At 42.5% G+C, this 22,017-nt stretch overlaps 1 protein-coding gene across 2 annotated transcripts in view; it reads right to left on the bottom strand.

Annotated features, from left to right (window-relative positions):
• Positions 1 to 22,017, bottom strand: part of SLC38A4 (solute carrier family 38 member 4) — a 247,924-nt gene that overhangs the window by 48,153 nt on the left and 177,754 nt on the right. Inside the window, exons 1-8 of one of the 2 annotated variants that reach the window (XM_086919125.1) lie at positions 20,977 to 21,112; positions 6,794 to 7,026; positions 5,098 to 5,191; positions 3,647 to 3,762; positions 1,271 to 1,344; positions 1,084 to 1,176; positions 801 to 882; positions 84 to 166 (exon numbers count right to left, since the gene is read on the bottom strand). In XM_086919125.1, the coding sequence (XP_086775251.1) occupies positions 84 to 166; positions 801 to 882; positions 1,084 to 1,176; positions 1,271 to 1,344; positions 3,647 to 3,762; positions 5,098 to 5,191; positions 6,794 to 6,912 (661 nt within the window). In that variant the 5' untranslated portion in view covers positions 6,913 to 7,026; positions 20,977 to 21,112. Of the gene's footprint in view, positions 1 to 83; positions 167 to 800; positions 883 to 1,083; positions 1,177 to 1,270; positions 1,345 to 3,646; positions 3,763 to 5,097; positions 5,192 to 6,793; positions 7,027 to 20,976; positions 21,113 to 22,017 lie in introns of those variants that run through there. The other variant, XM_086919126.1, reaches the window with a different exon arrangement.

The raw sequence follows: 22,017 nt of genomic DNA, 5'->3' as shown, positions 1-22,017 counted from the left end.
CAATAACATGTACATATATATTTAATCAATTGGACATACAACATGGCCAAAAAAGAAATGAGAAAAGGTTACAATTGGCTCACCTAAATTTTTAAGAAAAGAAAGTGGAAGAATAATAGATATGGACACGATAAGAACGAGGTAGTTGCCATTAAGGTACCATTCTCTAAAAAAGAAAAAAGAGAAGCATACCAAATTGTGTTAAACTTTATTTCATATTTAGGGTTGCACATAAATTCTCTATGTATGGGTTCTAACAGAAAAAGTCATATTTAGTTACAGCTCTGTGTGAATTCCATGATCGGAAAGAAGCAAATCGCCCATCTACTTTTATTTAGTAAAGACACATTTTAATATTATTATATTACTCCTAGCAGTGTCTTTCACGTGCAGCTTAATGTAGCCATACAATGTTTTTATTTATTTCTTGATTCCATACCAGGAACATTTTAATGACAATTTTGTGTCTTCCAAATTCATGATTGTAATTTTTCATTGAAAATTCCAATGCAGGCAAAAACTCCTAAGTCACTTTTGGGGGTCTTTTTCACAGTCGCAATGCTTTCTGACCTTCTAAATAATATTCTTTACTTTTAAATAAAATATAATTTTATATCAAATTGTTTTTGAAAGATAAGGCAACATCAAAAAATTACGTTTATGATCTGTAACATGTTTCTTTTTCGAATGCATGTATTTACAGGTAGGTACATAAAACCCCAAAAGCTTTTTTCTCTAAGGAAATTTCTATGGTGTAAATGTCCATTATCTAGGCTTAAAAACAGTGAGCACAAACTTACCCCGAATTCTCCTCTAGTCTCAAGAATGTTCTGAGGACTTCAGGGAGTTCATATTTCACAATAAACAGATAGCTTGACATTGCTAGAATGGAAATACAAAATTGCAATAAAGCAGATTAAAGAGATGACTACCAACAATGTGAAAGATTTTGAAATTACACTAGATAATTTTGAAAACAATTAGTGTTTTAGTACAGTTGACTAACGGGGGGCAACGGATCACATGGAGCAGAACATTATTTATTATTGCTGTGCTATAGAATTTATGATCACCAACCCTTACCTCCAATGTTTTGCATTGTAATTGAAATAAAGGCTGCAATTTTCCCTGGCCAACCAAATGCTTTTTCGCCTAATTTTTCATATATTAATGAGCCTGAAAGTAGCAGACAAAATGGATCATGGTCAGGTGCATGTATATTCATTTCAGTATTGAAATAACTACTTTGCTTCTAGAATCACAATCATACCTCCTTCCTTTGATGTTTTCAGTAGAAGATGGACAGAATATAGTGATAATATTGCAACAGCCACGAGAAGTACCCTGTAACAATAAATGTAATATAGGAATTAGCTTGTTCAAATAAGGCATTGTGTCTTCATCAAACATTTAATATTAAAATGTTAATAATTGTTAAAGAGTTGATTATATCACTGCATAAACTGGCACTGATCACCCACATACAAGATGATGATAATGATGATGATGATGATGATATGTGTCTTATTAAGCGCTCGAATGCCGAGGCGTCTTGGCGCTATAGTGTGTCTGTTGGACCTAGAGAAATACTGAACTTACTCAAGTGTGAATAGCCGTGTTTTCAGAGCTTTCCTGAAAAGCAATGGATTGAGTTGTAGTCTCAGGGCTGCTGGTAGCTTATTCCACAGCTTTCCTGCACAGCATGACAAAGACCTCCCACCCCACCTAGCTCTTCGAAACTTAGGAATACATAGCAGGCCCAAATTACTAGACCGAAGGTTTCGCCCAGGAGTGTAGAACCTGAACATTTCCAGGCTATGGTCTGGGCCGTCTCCATAGCAGGCCTTGTGCACCAGACAAAGTGACTTAAATTCTATTCTACGCTGAACAGGGAGCCAGTGTAATGCTTTTATTGCCTGGGACGTGGGATGGCCTTTAGTAAGATTCCAAAGTAACCGTGCGGCAGCGTTCTGTAATGATTGCATTTTCTTTATTTGGGCTTTATCAGATCCCAAAAATAGCGCATTGCAATAGTCCAGTTTATTCAAGAAAAGGGCGGCCATCACCGCCTTCTGTAGATTGAGGGGAATAAAGGGAAAGATCTTATGAAGAGTCTTTAACAGAAAGAAACATGACGACTTTAAACTGTTGACCTGTGCCGACATGTTAAGCTTGTTGTCAAAAAGGACTCCTAAATTTCTGCCCTTCTCAACGGGTCGGGGGCATTCACCCGCCTCCGGCGGCCACCAGGAATTGCTTCAGAGCAACATTCCCTTTTCAAACTCGATCACCTCAGTCTTTTCTGTAATGATTTTTTAAAAACTAAGGTTATCCAATTCATAATGTCCTTTAGACAATTATGAAAACTAGCAGCTGTGATCTCTAACTTGTCCGATACGGATATCACCAGCTGCGAGTCATCAGCATAGGATACAAATGTAAACCATGCTTCTTGACGAGTCTTGCCAACGGTGTTACATAGACATTAAACAATATCGGAGACAGAGCTGATCCCTGTGGCACACCAAAGGGCAGGGTGAAGGTGTCAGATTGTAGCCCTTCCCAGCTCAAGCTTTGCTTCCTACCCTCTAAAAAAGAGGAGAGGAGATTCAGAGCCAAACCCTCTATTCCCACCTCCCGTAGTCGCCGCACCAACACCGTATGATGTACAGTGTCGAAAGCGGCCGACAAATCTAGAACAAGAATCGCCCTGCCTCCTCCGTCCACTACCTTCCGAATCCCCTCTAAAGCCGCAATCAGAGCCGACTCAGTAGAGTGCCTTGGACAAAACCCATGCTGTGTAGGGTCCAATAGGCTGTTGGTCTCTAAATAGTTGGTCAGAGCCTTATTGACTGCCTTTTTCAGGACCTTAACTGCAAAGGGTAAGCCTGAAATGGGACGGTAGTTTTTATATTCTGTGGGGTCAGCTCCTGTCTTCTTTAGGATTGGCTTTATGCAGGCTGTTTTCCAGGCCGTAGGGTATGTGGCGGATACGAAAATCTGGTTAATCAGTGAGGTAAGTATCTCAAGGGCACTTTAAATGGAATACAATTAAAATTAAAATACAATTGTTAATTAATTATATTGTTTTCATAGCCAGGAGAAATTAGTATTGTTGGGAAAAAGTAGCTGATCTATCCTCAATAATGTCATCAGACGGGATAAAGAAAATAAATCCAATTCTAGAATGTAGAAGAAAAGGAGATTAACACCACTGACTGTCCTGACCTCAATCTCTAGAACAAAAATGAATTTATTTTGAACCAAATATTTTCAAATAATTCATTCCAATTAATTTCATTTCGACCATTTGTTTTCAAACAAAAGACCGGGTATGGGATCTGACAACCACTTTCTAAATAAGACCATAAATGTGAGCCTTCAGTGTGACATAATTTTAATACCAGGGCTGTTCACGCAAGAGAGTACTCTTACAAGTGGGTTTGTTGATACCACCATCATGCAAGTCCTCTGAGCAATCACCTGAAGCAGTGTAGGCACACAGAGTGACATTATCTGAAATCTCTTTGAACGATCACACATATACACACATTCACATTATACAAGGAAACAAATACACACAACCACATCAACACAGACACAGACAACACAAGCATGTCTCTCTGCAGATGCATTCTATACTTACACGAATAGTATAATACCAGTGTTGGCCATGGCGTAAGACAGTCCCAGGATCCCGCTGCCCATGATGGCATTGCTGAGGTTAAACACTGACATCCCAACTGAAGTGTCCCCAGGATGCTTTGGGAAGATTAAAGGAGACAAATTAGCATCTGTTCCTGTGGCTTTGAAGCCAAAGATGTGAAGGAAAGGGTTTGATAAAGGAAATGCATCAAATTCAGTAAGCACCTCTCTGATTTCTACTGTTCCAGGCACAGTTTTCATAAGGCTCATTACTTTTGCCAGCAATCCTAGCTAAGTGGGTGTTTTCTGAAAATGTATTAAATCGCAAGTCAATAAACAAATGGCTTGCCAACTTTCAGGACAATGTCCTTAGAACCTTATCGTCTACACGCACTGTCAGCTTGTGAAATACTGCACACTAAAGTCGCAGAAAAGGACGTCATTCTGCATTTCATGCTAATTGATTTTTGGAAGGGGTTCAGATACGGCTGGAAATGCAAACAGGTATTGTGTTTGGTCAAATATTGAAAGTACACGAGGTTCTCTACACAGTCAGTCTTTCCAGGAACATTTCTTTCTAGGATTATAGCCGCCTTACAGTTCCAGTATTTGCCCACCATTCACGGAAAGTCTTGCTCTCCAAAGCGAGCTGTCACTTCTACAATTGTTTCTCTGAGTTGCTGGACCAGGAAGAGTGATTTGGAGAAGGAAGAGGAAGGAGGCCCTTGCCAACAGCGTCAGACACTGTTTGGGGAGAGATGGGTTGGACCAAAAATGCACACTCCGAATAAATAGTGGAAACTGCTTAAGGCACTTAATATTGTAAGCAAAGATAAAATGGCGGAACATAGGCTTCCAAGCCAAGGATTAGTTGCCCAAGAAGAGGGAGGATCTACCTCAGCTACAGGATGGACTCTTATGAACCTCAACCAACAATTTTAGTTTGCTTTCATACAATACCAACATTTTTAGTTTCTGTTTGTACAAACCGACCCCACATCCATGAGCAACACACCAATACGCAGAAACCATACAGGGCCTTGCACTCCATAAGGTCGCCACTATTACAAAATACGCAAACACATTGTCTTATTAACCTACCGAATGGGCCCCCGACAACATGCTTCGCAAAGTGATACACTATAGAAAACACCTCAAATGAACTATAGTATTCAAATGCAGAAGATGTATGGAGCGAGCAGGTTACACTCTAAGCACTTGCTTCTCAAGTTGAAACAGCCAGAGCTTGCTTTCAGTATGATTTATCTATTTTACCATATGGCAGGAGGGGCACCCTCTCTCTTTCCCAGCAATAGATTGAACAAACACACTGAGCGTTCAGCGAATGATAAGGAAATGCGGGTCTGACGTGTTGCTGACCAGCAGAATCCAGTTTGCAGGCTCGATGCAAACAGCAAATGTTAGAAATGTCTAAAACTTAAAGCAACTCACTTGTTCATCCTGATATTCCTGCAGCTTCTTTTTCCCGAGAAGGCCATTGGTAAGGAACTTCTGGCTTTCTGCATCGTCTTCATCGGCATATTGACTAAAATGATGAGGAGAAAAGATATCATTTGATTTCAGGGCCTCTGAGGTTGAACAATACCCTTCCAAAGATTTTTTTTTTAAAGTGTCAGTGACAGAAATACTTCTCACTTGACATGATATGATTCCTAGCCACATATATTGGTCCCGCATACACCGCCGCAGCATAGTGTACCTCTCTGTACCCTACCAATATTCCTCATGTGCGGCTGCTTCTAGAAGGTGTTTCAAGTCATATTCTATCTTGAATGAGATGGTGACTTCTCTATCAAGACTGCCTTTATCAGTGACAAGATGTGGTAAATACAAGTGCATTGTATCTTCTGAATTTGCCTCAGGAAATTACCAACCTGGGCTACAGAACAGGTTAAATTGGGACCTAACTCAGACTAAAAATTGTTTTAAAACGTATCCTTTAAGTGTGTCGAGGCACGGTCACAGTGGCCACCCAGATTTAACCTATGGGAAATTTGCTGAATGCCATGCACTTGTTGTGAATTGAGTATGATGACTTACCCTAGGAAATTAAGGTTGCTTTGTAAATTCACCCAAATGCGCTAATGTACATTTATTGTTTTTCATAGGGCCCTTAAAAATCAGATTATAAAACTTGTAGACTTATAAGTATTACAAATTTTGCAAAATATATGAACTGAGTTCCTGGAAGGCAAAAGTGATTTCTCCAGGATCGTGCAATTGCAGTGGAAGGGAGCTGGACCGATTAAATCCAAGAGGCTCATTTAGATCCTAAATCATCCACTCCCCTAGCATAGGATCACCCACCATAATTAAACTTCCCTGCCAGGTAGGTGGGCATCCCTTTGCATCCCATGGAGCTGCTGGCGTGTCGGCTACATTGAAGGCACTAAAATCTGCAGAGCAGGTGCCATGTTTGATGCACCAAACCCCTCCACAGAAGCAGAAGAACCTCTGAGACTCCAGCAAGCAGCAAGTGGCTCTCACTATGTCAAGACATACCACATAGACCAGTTCTGGTCTCCAGGATAGAGCGGGTTAGCTTTACATAGCCGCGCCTCTTCCGTGTTCCAATCCTGTGGTGATAAAAACACCACCAGAGCACAGGAAATAGGCCTCAACCTGTTGTATTCAAGAATGATGTCTTTCTACCTCCACGGCTGTGGCTTAATATCCAGCTTAGTAACTTGTTAAGTGATTATATAGTAGGTATTTTTAATGCAATATCATGATTCATATCTCTAGCACACAGTGGCGTAGCAAGGTCAGGTGGTACCCGGTGCGGAACATTTCTTGTCATCCCAAGCTTAACAAACTGGCAAAAATATGTGTTTAAAACAGATATTTTTGCCATTTTGTCAACCCCCTCAGTGATGACACCCGGGGCGGCCCGCACCCCCCTTCCTACGCCACTGCGTGCACATAGACATATACCTAGGCAAGATTTTGGCTGATGAATGTACTTTTTGTCTCAACGGCCCAATGCCAGAAACTGTGTATTGTGAAAAATGTATTCCAAATGAATATGACTTAAGGATCTGACATTCATTTAGCGGGGGATTATTATTATGGAGACATTTTTCAAACGTGTTTTAAGTCTTTTATGTGCATGTGCTGTTTTTATTACCTGCTTATTGTCACTTTTTCCGAGTCCAGTTCCTTTGAATAGCCATATTCAGTGCTCTCTCCACTATTACTCTCTTCGTCCTGCTCCAAATTCACCTTCTGCAGCTCCATACGATCCATCGTGGTCAGTCAACGTTTTTCACTCTCCACAATAGCTCCTACAGCACAAACAATACACGGTGCTTTTTGTAACAGGTTTCCCCCACAGTGTAATGTATTGCTGGATACTGTGTTCTGCAAACAGAAGAGACAAGATGGCGTCATTTCCTCCAACTAGACAGATGAGCGCGAATCACTGCATTTCTACGAGTTACTCAGTGCAGCACAGCAAAAGATATCTTGTAAGAACTGGGGAGCTTTCTGGGTATATGTATTCGGTGCTCTTTAAAAAAAGGACAATCGAATGGTATTTATGCAAACTTTGCTATCCCACAACTTTACAGATACTCATCAGCTCCCTTGTCTCATCGTTTACCGACCTCTTTTCAATGCGTATATTTTAACAATTGGAATATTAATAATAAAAAACTCAGACTGAATTCTGACATCAGTCACATCATGTCGACATATGGTACTGGGAGGTATCAATGCTCAGATCTGTCCGAAAAGTTCACATTTCATCTACTTAAAAGCAAAAGAACATACAAGTCACTTATTTGCGCCTTTGTGAGACTGGAATTTCAGACTGTGGATCCTGGTGTAGTAAATAACATTTTTAGTAACACAGCCTCCCTGGACAGTATAATGAGGTCCACGGGGCCCCACACAGCACTACCCGTACCCTCATCCTAGTACAAGGAAGCAGCAATAATCACAAACACTGACACGTAGCAATTGTGCAGATTTGGCGGAGGTATCGGTTGTAATTTGTCCCACCTGCTTTAAAGAACATAATTCATTCATTTTACAAAGTTTGCTCCTGCTGACAGGTCACATTCCTGTGATGAGTACAGCACATGCCCAAACTCACATCTCTCCGTCTCTGAGCATGTGAAGCCTAGTTTATCATACCATGCTGAAACCCAGAGGACATGTTAAGGTCAATACACAAAAGGAGTGCTCCTGCTGTCACAGAGTAAGATGTCAATCATGACAGAAGATTGAAAAATTAGAAAAAGTAGCTGCAGAAACACGAGAAAAGCAAAATTGAGGCCTCCAAATCCCACGAGGATGTGATCTGCGCTCATAAATGCAGCTAGGCGACTCTCTTTGGAATGCAAACAATGCACGCCTCACATGACTAGTTTATCTTTCACCGACAGGTTGTGATTACTGATGACGTTAAGAATATCTACCTACTGGTTATCCAAATCTGCACAATTATCCTACCAGTTCAGGGCTGCTATTCTGCAACTGGTTTCCCAGCCTAGGATCTATACCCTTAGGCTGGACAGGAGTCAGGTGCAAGACTTTCCTCCCCGTGCACCCCCTACTGGGGCTCTGCACCTACCGACCAGAGTGGCACCCCCAGAAGAGGAAACGGTAGGGACACTGCTAGCAGTTGCCACTCCCTCCAGGCCAGGAGGGACACCTGAATCTGGCCCTCCTACCCAGGGTCTGCAGCCCTAGGCTGGACTTGTGCCTGCCAAACCAGGACTTCCAGGAGAGTAGCACTACCCTCCCAAGGAAAACACAATCCACATGTGTTATGGGTCTGCCTGGCGCATGTCCCCAGCCACCTGTCAATCAGACAGCGCATGGAGACCCCCAGCCCAGAAGTGGCCTCACCAGGGTCAGTCCTGGGGTGTTGTGACCTCAGACCTGGCAACCCCTGCCCCGCTGTTTCTCCCCTTAGGGACTGTCTCCCCCTTCACCCTTTCTCTGGACTTCTGCACCCTTCTATCCAGAGTGGTGCTGCCAGACTCCAGAACGGGTGGAACGCTAGTCACAGCCACCTCCCTCATCTCACCTGATGCTAAGGGATCCCCTGCAGTGGAAGGTCCTTCTGGTACAGACTATGCCCCCCTGATGCTCACTCATGGAACCAACGAGGCTCTGGAACCGGGTTATGGGCACTCTGGGAATCAGCTCACCCCTCATTCTTCTCCAATGAGAAAGGACATGGTACCCTTCACCCATCCCACTAAAGTGGGACCTATCTGGTCTACCTCCTCCTAGGGATGGGGAAAACTTCAGTCAGCCCCTTCAGGATCACTCCCAAACGCCTCCACAGACCCTATGGAATCAACTAAAGAGTCTGCCTCCAGTGCAAGCTCCCTGGAGTCAGAGAACTCATACTTCATCAGGTGTTGGCATAGCTCTGAAAAGGGACGGAACCCATGCTCATCAAAAATCAGACCATACAGTCCCACACATGTTAATCAAACTCTACTTCACCTCACCATCCAGTGCCTTGTAAAATACCCAATATCACCTTCCTGAGACTGGTGAGACAGTATCAGACTGTTCCTGGTACTCACACTCTTCAGGGGTGTCTCCATACCTCACTTCCAGGGCTTCTTCAACGAGGGAACACCTCTCCCTGTCACTCACACCTAGGGCCAGTAGAGTGCCCCTCCAAACACCAGGAATATGACTCCCAGTGCCAATTTCCCAATCCACCCCAGAGACCGTGCCTGCCACTGGAGCTACCTCAGAAACCTGAACCCCCCTAGTGCATGTCAAACCCCTCCTTCAAGTGAGGCACCACATCTGTGGGTGTGCACACTTCTTCCTCAGTACTGGACATAACACTTTTTCTGCCACCATCTGAACTGGAATCCACCCTCATGGCTTCCAACTCCATCTCTCTCACACTCAGTTCATGAGCTACACACATTTTATTTTTGTTGGATGAGGCTCTCTCAGCCTCAGACCTCTCAAGTTCTTCATCCAGCTCTTTCAGCCTTAGGTCGTGAGCATGAATCCTACTCTTCTCTTCACGACCCAACCTTTCCCACACTGTTTCCTTCTCAGGACCACTGCCCTCTTGATACTCTGGTTGGAGATCCTCCTTCTCAGATTCCCCCTCAGAGTCACCTTGAAGTGTTGCATCCCAGTGTTTTGCCTCATAGCGATACAGGTCTCCCTAGGATCCTCACTTGTGGACCTTCTCTTCACAGCCATCGCCTTTTCTTGCAGAAAACTTTTAGCTCCTCCATTACATAGATGTACAGGTGGAGTCAGGAGGAGTGAGTTCCTAGCCACCCTCCTGACCAATGCCTGTGGTCCTGTTGCCTTTGTCTACCTGACGTGTGTTTGAGAGCCCGTGGGTTTAATGGGGAAGAATGGTGACCTGAGCCAGTGTGAGGAATGCAAGCTGTTCTGCTGGACATCCTACCTCCCCTGTGCCTCTACACATTTCCTTGGTGGGCTGGGGTAGATACTCTGCTCTTATCTGGGTTTAACTGCACTAACTCTGCTAAGAGGACCCTCCCCCGCTGGTCAGTGCCTCCTGGGCTAGAGTTAATTAAACTTCCTCTTTAGGGAATTGCACATGTTGGTACCATGGACGACTGTATGTCATCTCTGCATTCTTTAGCCATGCATTGAACATGCCATGAATGGTTTGTGATTGGAGGTGTATTCAGGACACAAAAGTAGCAGACCCTCTAATTGGATAAGCCTATCAATAAGAGGTGACCCTCTAATAGACCCTCTAATTGGATGAGCCTATCAATAAGGGGTGATAAAAGTCTGGCCTGAATGGTCAGCTGTTGTTCAAGACTGGTTTTATGACTGAAAAGGCGGCCACACTAGGTCAGTCCGAGGATCGCCAGGTGTGACCCGCAGTGTGAAGGTAGGAGATAAGACACTTGCTCACTGCATCTGGAACTTAAGGAAGTTTTCTCTATCACGGATGGAGTCTGCCGCCAAGAGTTCAATGAGAATCCAGGAAATCAGCAGCATGGGAGAAGACCAGCTGTTTCTGTGAGACTTGTGGAGCGTGCGTTTTTGAACAAGGAAATTGCAGACAGCTGCCCAAGGTGCGGAAAGGAAGCTTACAGCACATCAAGGGAATTGGTGTGGAAAGGAGGCTTGCCGCACATCAAGGAAGCTGGTGTGGAAAGGAGGCAAGCGGCACATCAAGGAAGCTGGTGTGGAAAGGAAGCTTGCAGCACATCCAGGGAGCGAGAGAGGGGGAGGCTTGATTCTAGTCCTTGAAGGTGAGTTCAAATTCCTTCTAAGCTCCTCTCCTGTGCTGTGGAGCCTGTACAAGCAGTAGCTCGGAATAGAGGCCAATGAAACAGTACCCCACCTTTCTTTTTGAGATCTCTAGTGGTATCAGGTGAACTGGCACTCTGTCGAAACACTACCCTACTACAGCTAGCCAGTGGCTACTGGACTAGTGGGACTCCAGTAAACTGTGCCAAGACATCAGGCACCTGTGGGCAGATCCCTGACACCACCAGAGCAGTGTCCTCACTCAGGACGGGAGGGCACTTCTGTCGCTTTGGGTGGGGGTTATGGGGCTGATCAAGAATCTTTGACTTCACATCTTATGCTGAAACTATATCCTTTCAATCCAGAGATTGGTATCAAGGCTCTAGAGAATGAGAGCAGCCCTGTGAAACATGGTCTGTAATATGCAATGCTAATTGAGTTTATCAGCTGGTAGTACGGTGTACACTGTATTCTGAATGTCTAACTTCACCTCACCTCCTTGAGTAAGCCTTGGACTGCTCTGTCTCGTTACCCTGAGAGAGTCAAGTGCTGGAGAGGAGTAGTTGGTTATCCAGTTTTGGGTCCACTAGTACTGAGGCCCCAGGACAGCAGTGGGAAACACTCCAGTTGATGCGACTGGAGTGTAGTAACCCCCGAGTGCCCTGGTGGCCAGGAAACCAGGTCTAACAGCAGCTCAGTCAAAAAAAAATATCCAGTCTTTATCCATTTCTATCTTACATATTGTCTGTCTTTCTCTTTCTTGTTCTCACTCTTTCTCTTTTTCTCTAATGTTATCTTTCCTCATGCCTCTGCGGTCCCTACTCTCATAAACCCTGTTGGAACCAGAAAAGAAGGCAGAAGCTGGCCGCTGACCTTCAAAAAACAGTCTTCAATGGCTTCGGCCGCCCGGGGAAATGCCCGATGGGGATGGGATAAATGGACAGTCCTGCTCTTCTGAAATGTTCTATTTACTTTATTGCCTTTGACTCGGTGCGCTATAAGGCCTCCACAAATTATAATCAACTGGACAAGGTCCTCAAGTAATATATTACAATATGCACACCATTTTAGATTGTGAAACTTGAAAATGTGGACCTTTCAAATTCAAAAGTGGGAAAAATTGAGTCAAGTGATGTAATCTGTAATCTTTAATTTTTTTAAGAATTAAAACCAGACTCATGGAAAACCAGTTTCATTTAAACCCCCCTCACTTCTGTCTAAAATCAGAAGGCCTCACCAACCTTTTTTTTTATAATAAGAAGCTGAAATTAATTAAAACAGCAATTTCATGTACTTTATGCCTTAGCTGGACTGGCGAGTTCCAGTAAAGAAAAGCAGATCATGATGGCCCACTGCTCCTCCTTCCAGTGAACTCGAATAACTTCTGCTTACTGGCTAAGCAGACTGTGCTTAAAGGTGCCCTGGTAATGGACGTGAAAACAACTGCTGATGTCTGCTGACCACTTCTCTCCTAATGTGTCTTTGCTGACATAAGGGGTTCTGTGAAGCTACAGTAATTTCCAGGAAGTCAGCTCGGCTTCGCTTCATTCATCTATCACTGGAGCAAACTACTGCAGTTAAAGCGACAAGCCATGAACGCTGCCCAGTGCACCACTCGCATTGTGTAGGAAGGTTATTGGGCTCCTATGCACACTTGTGTAAAATAGACTGAAGGGCACTCCACCGAGCATCTGCGTTTGGGCAATGAATGAATGAAGGGGAGAGAGAGAGAGAGTGTGGCAATGAACGATCGCTGCTGCATACAGAACTGCCATAAAAATCGCAACCTGGGAGCCAAAATACAATACGCAAAAGACAGAAGGCCTGAGTCACTAAGATTTTTCCAGGCATAAGTGCCACACACACAATCACATGCATGTCAATTCAACAGTCCCCGACACATGGTGAGAAATATTTATATTGAAAAACAAATTGGACAGTGGAACTTTAATCCAAAAAGATTTTTTTCTAACCTTATGCATCTCTCATGCAAGTGATGTGCAAAATACACACATGTAGGGAAATCAGACATAAATCAGCAGTGCACAAACAATACTATGTTATGCATTATCCCGTTAGCAGTTTATTTATGCGTAAGACTGAAAGGTATTTGAATTTAAAGTAGACCCCAACTGTAGCTATCCATAGGTGCAGGACACACAAGTCATAATTCTTCACACACTTTTTGATTCGGGCCACTGATTTTTAGACATACATTAATCTGATATTGAGGCTAGGGTCCTTGGTTGGCGATTCCCTAGCACATCAAGATGCTACATTGAAAGGGATGTATGTGCCTCAGGCACTGCCAAAGATGGTGAATGAATTCATTTAGCCGTAGACACGGCGTAAGCTGGCCTCCCCTCCCGCAATGGTGGAGTTATCTGTGATATTTGCTGCTTCTTGGGACAGGCTGGTGCTTCTTGCTGGTGGTGCCTCAAGTGATCTTAAGCTTGGCTTAGAAACAGCACTGGGCTGTTCTAAAACCACACAGTGACAAAAACACAGCACATATGTTTTTGGCACAGTACAATTTGAATGGATCCAGCTAGTATAATTATTGGATTGCCACAGTACAGTTTGAATGGATGGGGCCAGTGCTGAATTTGAGCCGGTAGTTTCTGGTGCTTAGCACCGGCACTTCATTTTCAGCACCAGAACTTATGGCAATCTGCACATGGTGGCACTGTGAGTCGAACAGCGGTTTATTAATTCAATGCACAATAATAAATGGCTTATACCTACCATCCAGGCCGTTTTTATAGCTTTGGGGGCCTGAAATTGTCACACTTTTAATGATGTGATGATTATTAGTCTGTTGGTGCTGTCACTGGCAGCTCTGGCAGAGGCAGTGGGTGATGCGGACAGCAGTGGCCTTCTGACGAGCGCCCTGACACTTATTTTACAAATGAAGCACTGGATGGGGCTAGCTATAATTTTTGGATTGGTAGCTAATTCCGAGTAAGAGGCATGAAAAAGCATTATCAGGAGACATTAGTTAGCCATAAAGCCTCCTCCAAGACATAATACAAAGATTACAAGTTGTATAAAGAGATCCTAGAATTAGCTTGCTCGTAAACGTCCAAACTCTGCCTAGCTTCAATAAAATGCAAAGCCCCGAAAGCACCAGTCTCTTTTCAGAAGCTAAGCAATGAGCTAAAACAAGACTGTTTTCTGCTATTCAACTTATGTTAGCTGTGCAATCATTGCAATAACTTGTATCGGCTTCCAATAAGCTCTACCTGTGAAATGGTGATCCATCTTTGAGACATATGGTCATTTTATTTGTACTGGATCCAATCTCTTTATTTGACACAATAGACTGTCAAATATTACTGACTACAATTCAAGAGCCAATCAGAACAACCCTAACCCCCAGAAAATGGTTCTCATCCTTATCAACCAACCAATACCCAACTCATCATGACAAATTCAACCTGAGCACTATCACAGATAGTGGAATCCCTCAACACTTCAGCATGTACAAGAAGCTAGACTATGGTTACTAAACAACCTGGGGATCGGGTTCCACCCATGGGCAGGTGACCCACAGGTCCTCATAATCTTGAGGAACTTTACGCTACTGAGACACTCTAAGGCATTGCTCTAGTGAAGCTCTTTTGGATGCTTGTAAGCCCAAACATGTCAACAAAGTTCCAGAAATATGAGCGAGGAAATCAAATATTTCCATAGATTGTAATGTACTTAAAATATTGCTTCCATATTTGGAGCATTGGACGTATTCTTTAACAGCAGATGTCCAGTTTTCCCCTTCCAGATCTCCTTGATTATCTCCTTCCAATCTCTGTGCACACAGGGGGACTTTTGCAAACCTCCACTTGCTACCCTATTTTCTGTTTTATTTTGGTATCAGATATATAAACGCAGATCAGTAAGGTTTTGTTCAGCATATAACATAACATTTAATTTCAATGTTTGATTGTGGAAGTCACTGACTTCCAGTTATTTCAAAATGGCAGAAAGAATTTCAAATTTTTAAACATGGAATTTTATGAGATAAATTTTCCAGTAGAAAGTACAGAGCATTGGAAGGAACAGAGACCAGGTGACGGAAACGCACAGAATGGCATAAAGAGCTGAGCAAGGATAAAGGAGACAGATGTAGGGTGACAGCATAAAGAAACGGTCAGACAGGACACAGGACTGAGCAAGCAGCGCTATAGAGCTCAAAGTACAAGAAGGAAAGCAGGCGTCAGATCAGTCCAACTGATAAAACAAAATGCAGAGAATGGTCCCTACCCCATGTTTTACTCTCCTTATACCGTGCTCCAACTTTCACTGTCTGTCTCTGCCATGCCTCTCACCAACTGGTATAAACAACCATTGGCATAGCCAATAGGTCCCGTCTTTGGGACCTTATAAGTGTTTAGCCATGCAACAGTTGATGTTGTTGCACCAAGGATATTGTGCTGCATAACGAATACTTATAAGGTCCCAAAAGCGAGACCTATTGGCTATGCCAATGCTTGTTGATTTATTGAAATTGTGCAATTTTTTTGTTGTTGGATATAATGAGTGTTTATACATAATAATATATAGTACACAATTACTACAAATATTGTGAGGGTGAAATCCGCAAAATAAAAATTCGGCTTTGGAAATTATGCATATTAAATTTTTGAATGCATCACAGAGGAGGGGAGGGTAGAATGGCGCGATGGAGCAACAGAGTATGGAGGAGGAAAGAGAAGCACCGTAGTGGGACATCTTGAAAATATACGCACTCTCGTGGAGTGCTTAAGACCAGAAAAAAGCTGTGCTGTAAACTAAACTAAAGTAATGGAATGACAAGGTAAACAGGAATGCTCCAGGGGAGGAAGAGACAGAAAATGGAGAATGCAACGTATGAAATAAGAAGTATGAAAATGAGAGTAACTGTAAATCCAACCAATGGTAAGCAGTGGGTGGCTGCAGGCCCCTTTAAGCTCTTGGTAAAGACATACTATGACAATCAGACAGCTGTATGAGTATGTATGTATGAGTAACTATCTTTAAAAGTGGAAATCCACATTCTATGAATAAAAGGTTTTTAGACTGGTAAATACTTTGAGAGTAAGTTGAAGTTAAAAACTCAAATGGCTTTGTGAGTATGTTCTCGAGTGCATATCTGTTACACCTCATTTCAATTTCTGGCAGTTAATCAACCGCATATATCCAAGAGGGAGAAAAAATGTCTGGAGCCTGGGCAATATGCTCTCAACATAGGCTCCTAAAACTGCCAAGTGTGATTGAAGTCAAATGTATTACGAATAAAAAGTATGCCCCTTGGGTGGTATTTGTTCTCTGCCAATAAAAATACTGAGCGGTGAACGTGTACACAAAGTAGAGTGTTTTGTTCTCAGTGGGCAGTAAAGATAATGAATTGCCCATTTTCCAGCTGTTTCTGCATTGTACATTACATGGTAGGAGCGTCTTGAAGAGATTCTTCTGCTGCGGGAAGGTGGCCTCGTGGTATCCTACCACATGAAAGGTGGATAAATGGGGTCCCCCTATACCACCCTATGTTAGATGCTCTTGAGCATACACCTCCTACACTTCCACCAGCAAAAAGATGGTCTAAATGTGGATGTGGTGCACCCGCTCAATGCCAGTCCACTGTCAACCTCTCAATGCCAGTCCACAGGCATGCGCAGGCAGACTTAGGATTGTGCTGTTTTTAGGCGCACAATCTTGCCTAAATCATGATTATTGGACTAATGTGTAATTCGTAAGGTTAGACTAGTTTGGTGACACGTTGCCAGCATGAAGACTGCTTCGTGGCCAAAGCACCCAACTGTGGTCTGGTACACAGTTGTGGCTAAAGGATCACCTAACTGTGCTCTGGGAGTCAGATGTGGCTGTCTTTGTCCAGTATAGCCTGTATCTGCAACAACCAGTATTGTAAGTCGCAGCGACAGCATTTGGTTAATGTGTGCGTATAATCGGTTATGTAAAGAGTTTTAAAGCAGTGGTCATTTCGGAATTTGTGCAACCGGTTACAGCGCGGAGAACACACAGGCCTTTCCACTGCCTGAAATTAAGTAAAAATGCACAAAGGGAGCCCTGTGCTTGTTGGGTATAGACGTGGTGGGATATGAAATGGGGAGAGGGAATGTCCGGGTGCCTTAAAAAAATAGAAAGTCTGATCTTGTTCATTGGGAGGTGAAAGCTCACCTACGCCTCTTTGGTTTCCTGTACTGGCCCCAAATCTTCTGAAGGACAAGCACTCTTGAAAATCAGTGGACGCACTCTGTGGTGGGAGGGGGAGCAGGAGGTGGCCTGCGAGTGGTGCGCGCGGCAAAGGAAAGCCATAAAGGAAAGCCAGGGTGCTGAAAGATGATGGCTGCGTGCGTGCACGTGCGTGTGAACGCAAGCGCTAGGCTGTTTGGCAGAACTTTTAAAAGCTCTAACTAAACGTCTCGCAGAGCAGCGCATGCACTGGCTCGGGCAAGACCTAAAAAGGGCACCTTCGGCTAGACCTTCTGGGGCAGAACTACAGTGCACAGCTCTAGAGGTGTTTAGAAAAGCGTGAGGAATACATCTGAGGGTAAGAAAAGAGAGGATCATGGGAGCCTCTGCCCAGGCGTTCGCAGGATGCACAGACATTTTATTGGTAGCGACTTTGCGCCCGTGCCATATGGTGACAGTGTAATGCACTGCACTGCGATGCTCTAGCCATCCTTCATTGACTTTGATCTGAACCCTCATTGCCATAACACTAAAGTCAGAACTGCAAGAGTTTAATCTGAGTGCGAACTCAGTCTGTAACATTATATACACCAATTTACGCTAGCACAAAATCACAATAAATATGACTACACTTTCTCCATAAAAATAAGATACTATTTTAGAACGAAAAATACTAGGCATAACAATTCTTTGCAGTCATTTCCCATGTATCCGTTTGGCCTCAGAACATAATTTGTTGTAATGGTGTTTAGGATTATGATGATCAAATAATTATGCAAGAAGAAAGTGAAAGGAAAATCTTGTTTTAAATCACCTTACAATATCCTGCAAAAACTACACTGATCTATTTACTTGGCCACACCTTCTACCACATTCATACTGCATCCATTTTGGGCGAATGTTAAAATGTCAGATACATGTATGGGGTGAAGGCCTGCTTATTTGTGAATGACAAAATTGATAACTCTGCGGGTGGTTACGGCACAGGTGTACCCTCCCAGGCCATAGTGCGCGTACACAGATCTGCATAACAACTCATTTTTCACTGCGTTTTCCCAATCCAAGTAAGAATTTGCATGCTATAAAATATGACTATCTTTCATACATTATAAAAAGCATGGTATGCATTATACAATGGCTTTTACGAGGTGGAAGAATACTAAGTCAGGAAAAGGTTTTGCTAATCAGCACCAAAGTGTTTCAAATATTTCAAACATATTAATCACGATATTGTGAGCTGCAGTTCAAAAAAACAACCTGATAAAATATCACTTGGTAAGTGCAGTAAATACACATTTTTAATAAACCAATCTGTTTACCTAAGTTACATTTTTGGAGAAGTAATTTCTCACTAGGCCCGCTGTCAGAAACACTTAATAGAGGATTGTCTGCTGGGTGACTGAGCCAAATATCAACCAGAATGTAGGGATTCAGACACTTGCTAGTTTCCTTCAGAATAAACATCTCATTCCCATCTCCTTCTATGCTGGCAAAGACCACTCCTCCAAACCCGCAAACCCTGTCTATGGCCACGCTGATTGTATTTAAGGACTAATCCTTATTGCACAGAGGTGTGTTTTCGGACCTGCCTCCGTTACACCCACCTACACTGATTAAAGGACTTCACTATCTGTACATTTAACTAATAAAGTTTACTGCCAAGCTTACATAATGCTCATGTTTGGGTGAGTGCAAGCATGATTACTCTAGTTGTATTGTTACTTTTCGCTTGTTGATCCTTGCCTAAAAGCGCCCTTTGGGTTAATGAATATGGGCTTCTTTCTTTGAACTGAAGACATCCCTACCACAGGTTATCACACGTTCTTTATGCATGTAGGCGAAAGGATCGGCCAAATGTATTTACAAAGTATTTCTCAATGCTGTCCACATTGGGTGTGTGAGCGCCTGTCGTTTCGAAAGCAGGAGATATGGTGCAATTCAAAATTTCCATTGCATGCCGTTAGCGGTTTAGGAGGCAACGGGCAATGCTATGGAAAAACAAAGGTAAAAAAATACCTACTTACTCTGGTGGTATAAAGAAAACTGTAAGATAACTGTTTTGGTTTATAAGACAAAATAGCTTGGAAAGTTTTGAAGTTAATATGCCTTTAAAACCACCACGCCAGCCTGTCTGACTATCTTCTGCATGCTTAATCAATATGTTCTGATTTCTAAGTCAATAATATGTCATCTAAGGCGGTATCGTTTTTCTTGCTTGGAAACTTCATCATGTGGGCCTCAAAGTTAACATAGATCCTCTGGCTTCCAGTTCAACATGTCTTCTAAACCCCAATGGTACTTCTAGTTTTTAAGTCAATATGTTACAGTTCTTAAGTCAACTTATCTCTTCCGGTTTTGAAATCAAATAGCTTTCTAGTTTTTAAATCAAGATCCACTACTCTGCTTTCATTGTAAATATGTTATGGTTTATACCCCCATGCAGATCTTCTGACTTGCCAGCAAATATATTCTGGAGTCTAAGTCAAGATAGCTATTATGACGTCCAATATTCTATTTGGAAAGACAGTTCAATTCCCTAAGTACTGAAGTAAAAACCAACAGATCCCTAGGTTTCAAAAAGGTTTTTTTTTCTCAAGTGAGGGCCGCTTGTCATTGCAGACTTGGACTTCTATGCATCAGGAACACAAGTCCATCATTTCAGACCCTACTGATTCTCAAACGTTTTTTGGTCACAAACAAGCAACATTTAGCTAGCCTGTCCTTTCTCTGACATGTATTTTGTTTTTGTGTGTGCAATTTTAAAAATCACATTTTTATGTTCAAGCATGCGGCTACTCAACCACCCACTCATTCCTCTCAATATATAGAGGTTTTAATTCACGAAAGTATTAAAATTGAAAATGAAACTGTAAACGAGTAAACTATAAAATATCTTATAATCTTTGCACAAAGTGCAACGTTTTCAGGAGTAAATATTTTGCTTACATACATTTAAAACAAATTATTGCGTAATTTGGATCATTTGTTGTGTTATTTCCAGCCTTGTAGTCATGTCTGCCATTCATAATGGACATATTCAATATTCCACATTAACTATCCCGAGATATAAAAATACATTTAGAAAGAAAAGGGCTCTCCTTATCAAAACTGTTTGATTCAGGGGTTCTCTTTCTGCGAGCACCGGGATATCAAAACTTCCTGGCACTACAAGGTACGTTGTCCCACCTCAAAGTGCTTGCCTAGGCCTTGTCAATTCCTCACTGAAAGTGAGCCATAGATACAACACTCCATCATCTCCCGAACGTCAGAATAGTTCTCCAAATACTTCAGCTCCGATAATTAAGAGTCTCTGTCAAACCTTCAATTGCACGCAATAAGCACAAAACAATCCAAAAACGGAATCGTGGGAAGTTGTGCAGCATTCGAGCACAGTGTGAAAATAGGGATTTTGTTTGGAATTCACAATTGTTTATTTCTTAAAAACTAGCAGTAGCTAAATGCTCACCAACCATTTAAAATTCAGACAACGTCATTACTTTGAGGGGGTTGACAGACAGGCAGGCTGATTTTGTATGATTAGTACAGTTGATGGTCAACTTTGCCTAATTTTATATTTTACAGTTAAGATACATTTATGCCACAATTGCAGGTTGATAAATCGTAAAAACTTCAGCCATACAACCTAGATTAAACTCTATTAACTGTATGCCTGAACAAAAATACCTTTTCACGCAAACCATAGCTCACCTGCAGCCGCAGGTCACCCATTCTGGATATCAACATAGTTTCTAACTTCTGCAGATCGCTTAAGAATGATTCTTTTCAACATATCAAGTGCAAGGTTAAACTGCTTTTATGATATTTAAGTGCAGAATGTTATCATGTGCGCATATGTCCAATCAAATCTTATTTTACAAATGTTATAAATACCTGTTTGAAATGAAAAGAGGCCCCAGATTGCTCCAGGCTGCAGGGTGCACAGAGAGGGAGATTCAGCTTGGCCTGCTGATGCGATAGCGATGCCAGGACAGTTTGCTTTGTGGAAGGCCTTGGGTGGCTTTGCAATATTTAAAGGGCAGAGGGAGTGCACTCTCTGAACCAATCAAAAAGGACGATGGGTCCCCAACCCCTCGGCTTGTCAAACTTGCGTCAGCTTTGAACAAGCAAGATCAGTTTGCCAGTGTAGACTCAGATTAAGCATCACGATTACGACAACCTTTGTTTGCTCATGGATTTGGGCAACATCATAAAATGCGACTCTTCTGGGATGTCTAGCAAGACCTTTGCCATAGACCACAGGTTATATAGATTGGCACTTTTGTTTACGATGCGAGTTGCGCCATTGGCTGTTTTGAAACACCAAAAGCGAGCAACAAGGAAGATACAGTAATTGACAATGGCGAAAATGGTTTAATAAATTAGTTTGCATTCAAGGTTTGAGGTAGAAGAAGGCCCAAAAGGCACCTCGAAGGTGGCATCTATGACACAGTTGGAGATGGTGGGAGTACAGGTGTTTTTGTTTAAAAGTGATTGAGGCAACATTTGGGGAACCTGCATGAAATTTGACTGACAGTAAGTTCACGCAGCTCAGGTTCATCAGATCAAGTTTCGTGAAGGTCTGCAAAACTTAAAGGGGCGCTGCAACAACAACCTTTTGTTTCCCTTTCTGGGGCTCATACGAATGTTTGCTTTGGGGTACAAAAAAACAGCTGAACGAAATTACACCAACCTTGGCATGAAACTAGAACTTTACTCATAATAGTACCTTATTGTGTTCTGGTTCATATAATTTAAGATCTATTATGTATATTTCAGTTAAAAATTGGTATTGGGCCGGTTTCAAGGTGTAATTTGAATTTTTTATCTGAGTCTCCAGACCAACTGCGGGTCCGTGAACAAGGAGAATCTCATTGGCTGACACCCCTACAACTTTTTGTTGTGGCAGCCTTTACAAGATGCATCATGCCAGAC

This window comes from Lissotriton vulgaris, chromosome 1_1 (assembly GCF_964263255.1).
Source record: "Lissotriton vulgaris chromosome 1_1, aLisVul1.2, whole genome shotgun sequence".
Taxonomy (NCBI): domain Eukaryota; kingdom Metazoa; phylum Chordata; class Amphibia; order Caudata; family Salamandridae; genus Lissotriton; species Lissotriton vulgaris.
The sequence above is the reverse complement of the archived record's forward strand: the minus strand, read 5'-3'. Positions and strand labels throughout refer to the sequence as shown.